Source organism: Girardinichthys multiradiatus, chromosome 19, assembly GCF_021462225.1.
Source record: "Girardinichthys multiradiatus isolate DD_20200921_A chromosome 19, DD_fGirMul_XY1, whole genome shotgun sequence".
Taxonomy (NCBI): Eukaryota; Metazoa; Chordata; class Actinopteri; order Cyprinodontiformes; family Goodeidae; genus Girardinichthys; species Girardinichthys multiradiatus.
The window spans coordinates 9,259,690-9,273,368 of NC_061811.1; the positions used below are offsets into that span (position 1 = coordinate 9,259,690).

The window sequence follows — 13,679 nt, forward strand, 5'->3', positions numbered from 1 at the left end:
TTGTGTCCTATAATTTATTGTGATCCTGAGCAGGGGTGTAAGGTAAGGTTCATTTCCAGTGTGAGTTTCTCTCTGTCTGTGCTCATAACTAAAGCTTCAGTTTTCTCCTGATTAAGCTAAAGGACGTTGTAACCCATCCTTGACTTAATATTTAAAACAGATAAAAATGCATCAAAGGCTTTTGGGTCATCAGGAGATGAAGCAATACAGAGCCGTGGTTATGAAAATGACTTGCATTTCTCCTTATGGTAATCACCCAACGGCAGTTTGAAAAGTGAGGACCTAAAACTGACGCATCATTGTTTAAATCGTAGCTTTTGGATGAACAATTTCCTATATTTACAAAAACATTTGAGATAAGGGTTGAGCTACTTATGGTAGGTTGAACATGGAAACATTGGTCAACATCTGTACTGTCAGCATTTGGTCTTTTTGGCAGCATTTACAGCTGCTTTCCTTTGATTTGGGACTGGAAACGTTGCTGATGTGCTGTAAACATTAGGCTTATGGGGTGCCGCTTTTGCTCCTTCTCGTTAGTCTAAATTAATAACAACTGTACAGCGTACCTATCTGCTGATGGCTACTTCTAACAGGTAGCCAACCATGTATCAAAGGTCAAATCATCTCAAACTGGTTACTTAAGCTTGACTATGAATTCACTGTAGTCCAAGGCCTCCTCTGTCTCCAGATCTCAGTCCAATAAAGCACCTTGCAGGATGAAACGGGAGATTCATCAGCACCACCATGTCAATATGGGCTAAAATCTCTGAGAAATATTTTTGACACCTTGCTGAATTAATCCCACAAAGAGGCAGTTAAGGCAATTGTGAAGGCAAAAGGTGCACCAACCTGGTATCAGCAAGGTGTACCTAACAATGTGGCTTGAAGTGACCAGCTACAGTCTTTGATAAACTAAAGTCTTTCTCTGGTTGACACCCTCATGGTTACTCTCTATTTTGATATGACTGTGGATAATTAAGCTCATAACAGATATCAGTGCAGTTCTGTAAAAGTTGTTGCCTTTTTCATGAACTCAGTGCTTAGACTTGTAAAATGTATGTTCTAGTTTCCATTCATACTCAACTGTTTGAGCACAGTGCACCGACCAAGTCACATGATGCAGACAGACTGGAAGCTGCAGCAATTATAGTCTCTCTTTCACTGTGACTCATTGTATAAGGTGAAAAATACTTAGATTCATTAGATCAGCAACATGCGGAGCACAGCTTTAATTAGAGCAAGCCATAGACATGAAAATAAAGGATATTTTAAAGAAAGGCAGCGCAAAACACGGTCGCAAGGCTTGATGTTGATGCATCTGATGTAAAATTGCACCAACAACAGGTACAGTTTAAGAGTTGCTTTCATTAGACACTCTGATACTGATCCTGAACAAATGCTTAGATCAGGATAAGCATCAGGATATATGGTTTTAAACTTGGGATTAGAGGTCTGCAACCTGCAGCTCCAGAACCACAAGTGGTTCTTTGGACCTTCTACAGTGGCCCCTAATAACTTTGGCTAAAAATTTAAAAGAGCCAAAAAATATAATAACAAATGCAGGTTTTTAGCAATTTATCAGTATTTTTATGGAATAACTGCATGAATTAACACAACAGAATGGTTCTAAAAGTACCAGTAATATTTTTGAGATCCATTTTTCTTGTTATTAGGTTGGAAATATGTGCTTAGTTTTTACATAATTTTTTATCAAAAATATCTTTCTTTATACCTAAGAATAAAAATAAATCTGTGATTTTTAAAAATGACAAAACATTTCCCATAGAACGTGCTTTTCAAAAGGTCATGTAATATTTGTGGCTCTAAACAAGTTTTAAGTAGCTGGATTCAGAGCAAAAATGTCTCGGGTTGTAAAGGCTGCAGACCCCTGCCTTAGACACCTGTCTTGTAATCTCTGGTCTCTTCTCTAATATCTAACAAAAGTAAAAGATGAAACATTTTAGTTTCTGTATCACACATTTGAGTTTATTTCTTATAAATAAGTGATATGAACAGCTATGCAGAACGTTTTAAAGAGCTCTGAAAACTGAAACTGCTGTTATTTATGGAAAAAGTGTGATTTGATTTCTATTTGTCAACTAGAGACTGAAAATTATCAGATTTATTGGTTCATAGTGATTCACATTCATCTGTTTCTTCAACATTGTGGAGTTGTTAGAATGTCTTCGTTAAGACCTGGTGCAATAAGTAAAAAAATGAAACCCTTGTTTTCTTGAAATCTTTCGGAGTGAAGTTTTTAAACTTCCTGGGCGTTATTCTGAAAAAGTGGTGGAATGTTTGTAGTTTTCTGGCTCTCCTTCTCTTTGAGGCTTTTGGTGGCAGGAGTTCGGGGAGGCTTTCTGTATTTTGGTGATGATTTGGACAAAGTCTTTTGTGTTTTCTTCTTTGGGACACGAGACAGTCTTGTGATGCCCATAACCTTGAGTTTTATTGGAGCTTCGGATATTCCAGCCATGTTTCGTGCCTGACAGCGATATTCCCCAGCATCCTTGTACGATAATCCATTTAGACTGATTATCGACCAGCGAACACCGACTCGAGGAGATTCCTGCATAACTGAAATATATGGTGAAAAGTTAGAGCTGGAAGCACATAAAACATCTTATTTTAGGAAAGAACAGCATTTTAAGGGTAAAAGGTTGAGTATAAACTAAAGTTTAACACATGCATATAATGAGACACAGATTCAACGGGACAAAATGATGGTGAAATATTTACGCTTCAATCAAGAGACAACTTACAGCTCTCCAAAATCCTGGGAAGCTGTTCAGAGTTCTGCAGGAGGTCTTGCTGACAACAATCTGTTCAGAAAAATCAGATCTTTGCATGATGTTGCTGTAGCTCAGATGATTGTACCTGAGAGTGGCTCTGCATTGATTACCAGTGTAAGCCGAGGTTTTAATCCAGGTCAGGGTTGGTGTTGGGTACCCACTTGCATCACATCGGAGAATCACATTGCTGCCCAGTGGAGAGGTGACCCTGGTGGCTGCAGGCTGGACAGAGGGCCTCATACAGCGAGAGAGGTCGGCCTGTGTCAGCAGCAACCCGGACAGACCCACAGACCTGCTACACATTAGCAGCTGATCCATCAGAACCACCGGGCTCCCCAGGGACATGGATAATGATGTCACCATTGATATCTGGCAGTCACAAAGCCATGGGTTGTCATGAAGACCTGGGTAGGAAGCAAATTTTGATCTGTTTTAGATCTGTTTGTCAGTGACTCTTCAGATCCAATACTGGACACCTTTACTCAGTACCTACAGACTCCAAACATTTACCAGAAGCTGGTTTTTAGGTGAGTTTGGATCATTGTGCTGTTGGAAAACCCAACTGTGTCCAATTTGAGGTAGTCTGGAGGTTTAAGAATTTGGAGGTAGTGTTATTCTTTTACATTCTTCTTCATTAATCCATGCAACCATAATGTTTGGCAGTGTTTTTATAAAAACCTCACATTGACTCCTTTTAACATACTTATTGTCATCGTGGCCAAACAGCTCCATATTTCTTTCATCTAAACAGAAAACGTTTTTCCAGAATTTGAGTCAAGCTTCAAGGTGTGGATTTTTGAGCAGGTTCTTCTTTTGGGGTTCAGGACTCTCTCAGTGATGTCCACAGTGATGTAAAACTGGACAGTGGCACTGGTGTTCCAGTTCATGGCAGGTTGGGTTGTTTTTTAAGTATCCTTTCATCGGAGGGAGATTGGATGCAGTTGGATGTTCCTAAAGGACAAAGATCCCTAACAGACATCAAAACTGTTTTTGGAATGGATGAAGCAGGCTAACCTTAAGCTTCGGGATCGGTTCCAACGTCAACCCTACTGAAAATTTGTAGACTATGCTTCAAAGTCAGATTCATGCCAGGAAACCAACCAATTTGAATAATCTCCACCAATTCTACCAAAAGGGGTTAAATATCAAAAAAAGTATTATGCCATAAGTTTGGTGATGGCTTCAAAAAGCAGGTTGATGAGGTGCAACTTACTAAGGAGCATTTTAACAAATCTTAGTGGGGGTGTTCGTATATTGGAGTCTATATATGTCATGGTTTGGGGTGGAGTTGGACCCAAATGCAGAACAGGAGAATGGAAACCTCATGATGATGGAGATAATTCATTAAAAGAAAAACTAACACATATTGTGGAGACACAATAAGAACAGATTGAACAATGGTGAGCTGGAGCGTCAACAGGGGGACAGGAACTGGAAGGATCTGACAAGGAATGAAGGAAAATAAATGGCTTATAAGTGATGCGGAGGTGATCGGTGAGATGGGAACCAGGTGAGTTCAGTCACACAATGCAGTGCAGCCGGGTGGCGATATGGACTGGGAGCAACTGAGAGAGAAATGTGCATTAAATGAAGACAGATGGATCATTCCTAAACCTCACTGCTCTCACCTTGTTGGAGGAATTAAAACCTTGGCAACTAACAAAGTTCTGAGATTAAAACAAGAAGGTAGGCATAGATGTCTTCACCAGATCACCCTACATGCATCCTCCTCTCAAAAAACTGCTTGTGGGGGTGAGTTAGCATACAGTGAGAAGATTTGTCAGAGAGGTTGTCCTCTGATCATCACACAAACCGGAGATGGTGATGGATAGAGACACTAAAGTGCTCCTCATCTGTTGATGGAGTTTGGAAAGACAGAGTTTAGACTATTAATGTGGTTATATATGCAAAGACCTGGTTCAATGCATTCATTTCAGTAAATCAATGAGGTTATGTATCTGTAGACATATTGTGGTTAACTGAGTGTTTAAAGAGCCTAATAGAGACTAAATCTTCTCAGACTGCTCAAAGGACCGCACAAAACGCTGTAGGTGGTATCCTACCACTGAACACCTTCTAACGTGGCACATCTTCATCTGATGTGATAGATTGTACTGTTGCAAACCCAGAAAGCGAATCAAAGAGTCTTTAGGACTAGGACTGCAGAAATGATCAATTGCCTTACATACTTGCCTAAGATCTTTCTTTGAACTGGTCCTTCCTGTAGTTCTGGAAGAGGAAACCAGAGGTCTAAGAGCTCAGCTGGTAATATGGTCAGCCTGAGGAGAGGAGAACATGAGCGAACAGGTGAGGCATACCTATCAACACTGAATTCAAGTTTACAGCCTCATATGTAGCACCATGACCCACTTGTTGCTGGACAGATCCAGGTAGGTGATGTTGGGGAGGAAGAGGGCAGCATGTGCTGGAAGGCTGGACAGACGGTTGTTGTGGAGCCCCAGAGTCTGGAGGCGAGGCATGTCTCTAAGCCCCTCCCAGGGAAAGGCTGCCAGCAGGTTTCCATCCAGACGCAGCTCCCTCAGAGCCTTCAGGTTGACGAAGCTGCTAGGGTGGACAGATGTTATGGAGTTGTAGGTCAACCATAAGAAGCGCAGCTCCGACAGGTTGTAGAAGGCTGCTCGGGGCACCCTGGAGATCAAGGTCTTCTCCAGACGAAGTTTGACTGTGTCGGCTGGAACGTTCACAGGAAGCGCTGACATCCCAGGGTCACTGCACTGAACAAACCTGCCCAAACATAAAAACGAAAGACCCACACATTTATTAAGTCAGGATAATTAAAGCTACATTTCTGTGTGTAGAAATATAGCATTGAAATTTTTGTCATTGTACTTAATTTGTTGTCCACCAATACATAGTGAGGTTTGTCTTTTTTTATTTAAATCCCTTTCAGAACAATATGTTTAATGATGTAGAAACAGTTTGTATCTGAAGCCCTGAAGTTGTCACTCTTTAAAGCTAAAGGAATGCACGCCTCAACAATAATTCTTTGGTCTGGTTACTTTACCAAGGACGCAAATACAGGCTTTAATGATTTAATAACAAGATTTCACTAAAGACAACCATGAAAAACCATAACTGAAGCAGAAACACAGAAAAAAGACCCAGCCAAAACAATTCAGAAACAGAAAAAAGCTTTTCTCATGTAGGTGGTCTAATGGTGGCCTGATTCAGTTATAGGGTCGAGTTCTGAAAGAAAGAAGCAAAATCAAGAACTGAGGTAGAAACAGGGAACTCAAAAACACTGCCAGGAAACAGAAAATAAACTGCAAAAATTACAGGATGGGGGGCGCTGTCACCAGTCAATCACAGAGGCACTCAACCAGGAACAAACATACTCATATCTAAGGACAATTTACCGAGACCAGTTAACCTAACAGTGGACTGTGGGGAGAAGGCATAGAGAACCTACTTAGGCACAGGCAGAGAATGCAAATTCCAGGCAGAAAGATGGGATCTGAACCAAGGATCTTTTTGCCACAAGACAACAGTGCTAATTACTGCTCCATCGTGCAGTGCTGATGGACTGTTATGGGAGGAAAAAGCAGCACAGCACAATTCAAACTATTAAAAAGAGCACACACAAAGTCTGCACTCTCAAGTGTTCCTTGAAAATTTTGGATGGTTTAATAATGAACCCGATTTATTAAATGAGAGGTAATATAACCTCCAGAAAACAATACCAGTCAGCTGCACACAGAACCATAGAAATTAATAGAAAAACTACCTGGGCTCTGTCATTCCACTGCTGCAGACACAGAGAGCTGGGCAAGAACGGGTCAACACAGATGACTGCATGATGTGAAGGAGAACCAGCAGGAACATCTCGCATCAAACGGCTCCTCTGCTCACACACGTCCTCTGCTTCTCCATACTTCCCCAGTCCTCAGATTTGTGCATAGTGCAGAATGTAAAGGAATCCCAGATTAGCTGGGATTACAGTTCTTACGAGCGGGATTGTAATCCCTCACCTCAGTGCAAGAGTGGCAGATCACACCATGAGGGCCCGCCATAGCCTGCAGGGGCCCCAAGGAGAATTAAACTCTACATCCTCTCAGTGCATTATTTAATCAGGAGTGACCACAATAAAAACAGTTATTGTATTGTTTTATTTTATTCTTCTTGTTTAAATACAAAGCTTTATTTACATATTATTTTTCTTGTCCCCTGGTTTGGGTTCCTCAATCTGCTCCTCCTCTTGTCTATGCCACCTTCTGTTATTTTTACCTTCTCATGTCTGCATCTCCTTCTGTTTGCAGCTCCTTCGCACCCTCTTTTACCTGCACCTCTTTAGGCATCTTTTCCTTTTGTAAACCTCCTGTCTGCATATGATTTTGCACCCGTTTTTCTCTCCACCTTCTCCTGTCTGTTACTCCTCTTGTCTGTAGCTTTTTTATCTGCGTCTAACAAACCTGTTTTGTGCACCTCTTTCTATCTACACATCACCTGTGCCTCTTCATGTCCGCACACTTTCCTCTCTGCAGCTTCTCTGCACCCTCTACAATCTGCACCTCCTATTTGTACTTTCTCATTTGAGCACCTCTTCATGTCTAAACCTTTTCCACTCAGGAACCTCCTCTTATTTGCACCTCAAGCCTTACTGCACCTCCTCACAATCTCCTTCTGTTTGTACTTTATCCTTTGTGCACCTGTTTTGGTATGTACCTCCTCTGCTATTGCCACCTTCTCCTTTCTGCGCCTACTCAGTATCTTCTTCCCACCTGCACTTTTTCCTTTTGTGCACCTCTTTCCAGCTACACATCATTCTCACCTCTTTATGTCCACACTTCCTACTGTTCTCCTTCTGTCTGTACCTTTTCCTATCTGCACTTAGTTCTTTCAGCAGCTCCTCTGCACCTCCTATCTATACCTCCTTTTGTCTGGATTTCTACTATTCTGCACCTTGTTCTGTCTAGCCTTTTGTGCAACCCTTTCTGACTACATGTCCTCCTAGTTCTTTGTGTTTATAATTCAGCATTTATTTTCATTAACCCTAACTTAATAGACATTTGCAAGCCTTGTGAACACAGGGAGCTTAGTAAAACAGGGAGTAGGAACTGCTGTGACCCATTAATCCTCAGAGAAGGTGCCAGTGCCCATTGTTTGGACCAGGCCTCTGGTGCTGCAGCCCAGACTGTTTCTGAACAGAACTATATCTAAAAAGATGTATTCTTGTTACAATAGCTGAAAAAAACATGTGATACTTTTTCTAAAATTGCTTTAGCTAAGTTTCGGTTTCTGTGTGACATGCAAAGGAGTAATTTGCATCACGTTTCCCAGTATCTGAGATGGTTGATGGTAAATGAGTATTTTGTTCACTGAGCAGAAAATCATCATATTTAACAGAAATAAAGGCTAACTTACATTTTGCTGGGTTGAAGCAGGGGAGAACCAGGAAAGAACATATAAATGAGAAAATAGGAAATTTAACCACTAAAAGCAGAACATGTATATAGTCTGCTCTTCTCTTGATTGTATATTTATATAATTATATATAATAAAAATAATGACAAAACCATAACATACATCGTGTACATTAAAAGTGTACACACACCACAGTAACGTTTATTCATATATATATATATATTCTGTATAATCCAACAAAAAAACTAATTAATTTTTCAGAAGAAAACATTTATAAAACACTAATAGCTGCAATTATCTGGTTGCAAAAGTGCGCATATCTTTGAATCACAGTTTGATTTAGTTCCAGCATTAATTCTCCTTGGGTTCACACCTGCCATCAGTTAAAATGAATCTGATTAACCTGAAACGATGTTCAGCTGTCCTAGGATGTGATCCTTTAGCAAAAGTCATTGTTTACAAAGGGGATACAAAGGTATCAGCCAGGAGAAGTCTGCTCTTCTCCAGGATGAGCAGAACCCAGTCCGGATCATTACATTATCTGTAGACGCAATGACTCTCCCAGCCTGCAAGGGGGCGCTCTGGTCCACAGTGTCTGGAATGGACCGCCTCTTCCACTCAGGGCAGACTCTCCGGCTGTTTTCTCCGGTCAGTTCACTCCGGGTGTTCGAAGTTGTTGCCCGAACATGTCGACGGGACCTGGGCCTGCAGACGGACCCTCTGTGGAGGACCAGAGGAGCCGGAGCCCGGCGCAGACCTTCCATGGAGAGCAGCACTCAGTCCGGGTAAATCTGTCACCGTACGAAACCTGCTGTTTTAAACTGATTATGGGTTCGGGGGAACTCACCAGAACCGCTGGATAGTGTTGTTGGGTCTGCGTAGAAGATAACCGAGTTAAAACGTCAGAAATGGTTTCTGTTTCAAAGTTTTGCTAAAAGCAGCAACAAGGACTGGTCCGAACTCCGTTCAAAAATCTGATGATTGGACCTTTAGAGTGAAAGATCAGCGGTTCGATTCGGTTTGAGTAGAACCGATGGAATATGCGTAATCAGCAGGGTTCTGAGCTCAGTTCGGCTTCTTTATTATACCTTTTGGTGTAATAGTTGTAGGATAAATGTCAGGAAGGTCCACAAAACTGATCAGTGTGGTGTCATTGGACAGGTGTTGCCGTATCAGAATAATGGAGGGTGGGGTCCGGAACGCAGGTGGATCTGTGGAGTGGGGGTGGGGATTTTGGGGAAAACAGGAAGCTACGTCCCAACAGTAAGAGCTGTCAACGCTTCTGATGTATCAGTTCCATTTAGTGTCCTATCAAACCCAGTTAATGATTCAGCATTTACAGGATCATCAGTGAGTGTAATGCAGCCGAAGCACTTCCTGGTCTGACACCAGCCAGTTAGTGCAGAAACACCACCGTCACTGTATGGGTCTGAATTGGACCCATCTCTCCGGCAATGATCTATTAATTGATGTTTGTTATGAATTAAACCAAGATGAACTTTGTCCCTGCAGGTGGGTCCCAGTCGGTTCCGAGCACGCCCTCCAGTCGACGCCGGACTGCACCATTTCCGTGAGCCGGCGGTCCAAGCTCCTCAGGTGGACGACTGCGAGAAGATGGGGACTCTGTTTGGAATGATCAACAAGTGTTTGCGGCGTGTGGGCTTCACCCAGGTGTACTTTGGAGACAGAACAGTGGAGCCGGTGGTGGTGCTGGTCTTCTGGGTGCTGCTCTGGTTCCTGGGTTTCCAGGCTTTGGGATTAGTGGGAACTCTGTGCATCATCATCATCTACATCCAGAAGTGATTCTGAGAGCGATGCTGCTGGGTCCTTTGGTACAGATGGGTTTCATGCTGATGGTGGTTTGTAATCAGCAGGAGGTCAGATGTTTGTGAAGCATCTGTGACATATCACATGGAGGTTTCGAGTTATTTAAGTTGCAAATGAATCTTCGTCTGGGAATATTTGGGGTTCCCCGGACAACCGTATGTGAAACTGCAGTTTCTGCTTTAATTATGAAGTTAACAGGAGCTCTGATCATAAACAGCCAAAGAACATAATTTCCTTATCTGGCAGCTCCTCCAAACCATCCTGATGATTTCCTGCCTCTTCTTTAATGACTAAACGTGCCAGTCTGATTATCTGTTTTGGTCATAGAAGCAGATTCTTGTAAAATGTTTGCCTTCAGCTTCAGCTCCTAGTCAGTTTCTGACTCCATCACCAAAGTTAGCGTAGCTCTGCAGGATTGCAGTGATTAGTCAGATGGACGCAGGGAATATTCAGTCCAGTTGGTGTTCAGGCTCAGTCGGTGTGCTCATTATCCTGTTCATCAGCAGCAGAACCACAACTTCAGCGTTCTCCCAAAACTCCTGAGATGTGATCACCATTGAGGTGAAACACGTCAGATTTAAGTGGCTTTGAGTGTGTTTTTACAGTTTCAGAAGAAACTGCAAGTAGTTAAAACTGAGTTGTCTCAGAACATATCCTCATACCATCTGTAAGTTTTACTCATGTTGAAGCTGAGTAATCTGAGGTTTTCTGTTGAATGTCTTTGAAATAAACTGATTCAACATCAAACTTTAGGAAAAACACCAAACCTCTTTATTTCTCCTACACGACATCAATTTTCTGACACTGCGATGTTGGGTCAAATGTGAATTTAAAAGGTTTGCTGATCACAACCTCTGGGGTCTCATTTAAAAACGTAGGATCTATACTAAAAGTGTACGTACGTCCAAAAGACGAAATGGCGTACGCCAAAGAAAATCCATGCGCCTGCATAACAGCAAGCAATGTGCCCTTTATGAATCACAGCTGCACCTCAACGTTTGCTGACAAGATTCTGCCCCATGATCAGCCCTCTACACGCACATATTTAACCATAAACGGTCATGAATGTCGATGTGTATTTAAATGAGCCAGCTGATCAATGAGGGGCGACAGTGGTAGGGGTTCGTCCTGTAATCGGTTGCCGGTTCGAACCCCTGCCCCATCCATCTCAGCCGTTGTGTCCGTGGGCAAGACACTTCACCCAGGGCAACTGTGGCTACAATATAGTTTACCACTGTCAGTGTGTGGATGAATGGGTGGATTCATAATGTTATTTCATGGTTAACAATGGCAACCATAGAGAAAAGAGCAAAGAAACGCAGTTTCACTGAGGCAGAAATCGAGGTGTTGGTGAGTGAGATTGAGAGTAGAAAACATGTTTGGTAGCCACAGTAGTGGCATGAGTACTAAAAGGAAGTTTCTCCACGTATTTAAATGATTAGAGCACTCTGTCTTATTGCCTCACACCTTGTCACAATTTCTGTTTTAATCTGTGGTTCACCCTGGTGAGCAGTCAGGAGAGCAATGTAATGGTGAGAAAACCTTGAGATGTGCAAACCTTAATTTAAGTTGGTTTATAGGCCTTTTTATGTATAGTTACGGCTCACCAGCGCAAGCATAAATAAGACTGTTTTTGAATGCATATTAAAGTTTGATTTGGAGTGAAATTGAAGATCTGAGAGGAATTTTGATGCAGTGTGGCTTCAATTCCTCACATCACCATCTGGATCACAGGTTTCCCCTGTCCAAAATGAGTGTACTCAAGGATCAGAGCGACGGGACCACACATTCTCTTGTCAAGAGCAGATAAGCATATTGGATCACCGTACTGAATCATCTCAGAATTGTATGTCTTTTAGCACATGTAAGATGATTCTGATATTTTTGTAAGATTGGCAATTAAATGTATTCCTGTTTTTCCACTTCATTGTCATTTAGCAACTGTGGGGAACCTCACTTGTAACAGGACAGAAAAGGCTTAGTATGAGCAGCCATCTGCCTCAACTAGCTGGGTGGTGGAAGGAAAGGAAGGAAGCCCAGAAAAAATAAAAACATTAGATCCAGGACTGCGTTTTGTCGAAAGAAAACACATATCCTGGAATGTTTGTAATTCTGCCATCCTTTCTACATTTTTGAATGATGAATTGAACAGAGCTCAGATGTTCAAAGATTAGGATATTGTGTTATGACCTTACAACTTTCTCTCTGACTTGTATGTTGTGTTTCTTTGTCTTCATGATTCTATTTGTTCTTTAATTTTCTCTAATAAACCTCTGAGGCATTTGTCCAAGCTACTGCATGCTGTTGGGGTTAGATGCCTCAGATCTTCCCCAGAACCAACACCACTGTTTACAACACTTTCTCTCTTTCAGTCATTTTCTACCACTTATTCCATAGTGGGTTGCAGGGAAGCTGATGCCTAATCTCTAGCAGTCTACAGGTGGGGTACACCCTGGACAAGTCACCAGTCCATCGCAGGGCAACACACAAACAACCATGCATACACCTAAGGGCAATTTAGAGAGACCATTTAACCTAACAGGAGGAAGCCAGAGTACCCGGTGAGAACCCACACATGCACAGGGAGAACATGCAAACTCCATGCAGAAAGACTCCCAGCCAGGAATTGAACCCACAACCTTCTTGCTGCAATGCAACAGTGCTACCAGCTGTGCCACCGTGTGACCTTTCAGGTTTTAACTTGCAGAAAAATGAGAGGACATCTTACTTTCCACTTCCACAAGGATGCAGTATTTTATGTGTGTGGGCCAAAGACATGAAATTAATGTTAAAAGCTTGTGGCAGCAAGGGAATGTGAAGGCACCACATCTTTCTGCTTTCACAAACCTGTTCAACCTCTGAGCTGTGCTGCTGGATAAGAAAGGACAACTATAGGGGTGCTGTAAGTTCAAGTCTAATATTAATAACTCTTTGGTTCGCACAAATCTTTTCAACCTCAAAATGTCAGTGATCCTCAAGATTTTCCGAGAGATAGTGACTGCGCCACCGTGGGCTGCACGGTGGCGCAGTTGGTAGCACTGTTGCCTTGCAGCAAGAAGGTCCTGGGTTCAATTCCCAGCCTGGGGTCTTTCTGCATGGAGTTTGCATGTTCTCCCCGTGCATGCGTGGGTTCTCACCGGGTACTCCAGCTTCCTCCCACAGTCCAAAGACATGCCTGTTAGGTTAATTAGTCACTCTAAAATTGCCCTTAGGTGTATGAATGAGTGTGTGCATGGTTGTTTGTGTGTTGCCCTGCGATGGACTGGCGATCTGTCCAGGGTGTACCCCGCCTCTCGCCCATAGACTGCTGGAGATAGGCACCAGCTCCCCCGCAACCCACTATGGAATAAGCGGTAGAAAATGACTGACTGACTAGTGACTTTCACTATCAGAACCAGACGCTTAGTGATGGATGAGACAAATATGAAACAGGTGAAGGTGCACTTTCAATAACAGTAGTCTTGTTTTTGTTTTGACCAGGAAAGAGCCATGGCTAAACAAAGCAGCACTGAGCCAGGAGAACTTTCTATGGAAAGACAACATAAATGCACATAGTTAATGGCAGCAATAGCATAGTAAATAGCTACCACCAGGAAAGAGACACAACTAAAAAATAAAGCACTGAGCTAGGAGATCTGTTGTGGGAAGACGGAGAGAGTCCACCCAAATAAAGGCGTA

The 13,679-nt window shown here is 42.4% G+C and overlaps 2 protein-coding genes across 2 annotated transcripts; one reads left to right on the forward strand and one right to left on the reverse strand.

The window, feature by feature from the left end:
- Window positions 1-1,644: 1,644 nt before the first annotated feature.
- Window positions 1,645-6,677, reverse strand: lrit3b (leucine-rich repeat, immunoglobulin-like and transmembrane domains 3b). Its single transcript, XM_047345963.1, has 6 exons — window positions 6,538-6,677; window positions 5,163-5,537; window positions 4,986-5,071; window positions 2,903-3,196; window positions 2,763-2,822; window positions 1,645-2,577 (listed from the first exon to the last, which is right to left on the reverse strand). Exons 1-6 carry the CDS (start codon window positions 6,633-6,635, stop codon window positions 2,258-2,260), a joined length of 1,233 nt encoding a protein of 410 aa, XP_047201919.1. The 5' UTR covers window positions 6,636-6,677; the 3' UTR covers window positions 1,645-2,257.
- Window positions 6,678-8,693: 2,016 nt separating this feature from the next.
- fam241a (family with sequence similarity 241 member A) lies at window positions 8,694-10,760 on the forward strand. Its single transcript, XM_047393179.1, has 2 exons — window positions 8,694-8,959; window positions 9,687-10,760. The coding sequence occupies exons 1-2, from the start codon at window positions 8,861-8,863 to the stop codon at window positions 9,975-9,977; spliced, it is 390 nt and encodes a 129-aa protein (XP_047249135.1). The 5' UTR covers window positions 8,694-8,860; the 3' UTR covers window positions 9,978-10,760.
- The last annotated feature ends 2,919 nt before the right edge of the window (window positions 10,761-13,679 follow it).

Excerpts from the sequence above, each read along its gene's own strand:
- lrit3b (XM_047345963.1), bottom strand. The coding sequence starts at position 6,635 with ATGTTCCTGCTGGTTCTCCTTCACATCATGCAGTCATCTGTGTTGACC. Across the intron at positions 5,072-5,162 it reads CTGGATCTGTCCAGCAACAA|GCTGACCATATTACCAGCTG; the intron begins GTGGGTCATGGT and ends TCCTCTCCTCAG. Across the intron at positions 3,197-4,985 it reads AGTTCAAAGAAAGATCTTAG|GTCTTCATGACAACCCATGG; the intron begins GCAAGTATGTAA and ends CTTCCTACCCAG.
- fam241a (XM_047393179.1), top strand. The coding sequence starts at position 8,861 with ATGTCGACGGGACCTGGGCCTGCAGACGGACCCTCTGTGGAGGACCAG. Across the intron at positions 8,960-9,686 it reads GAGAGCAGCACTCAGTCCGG|GTGGGTCCCAGTCGGTTCCG; the intron begins GTAAATCTGTCA and ends TTGTCCCTGCAG.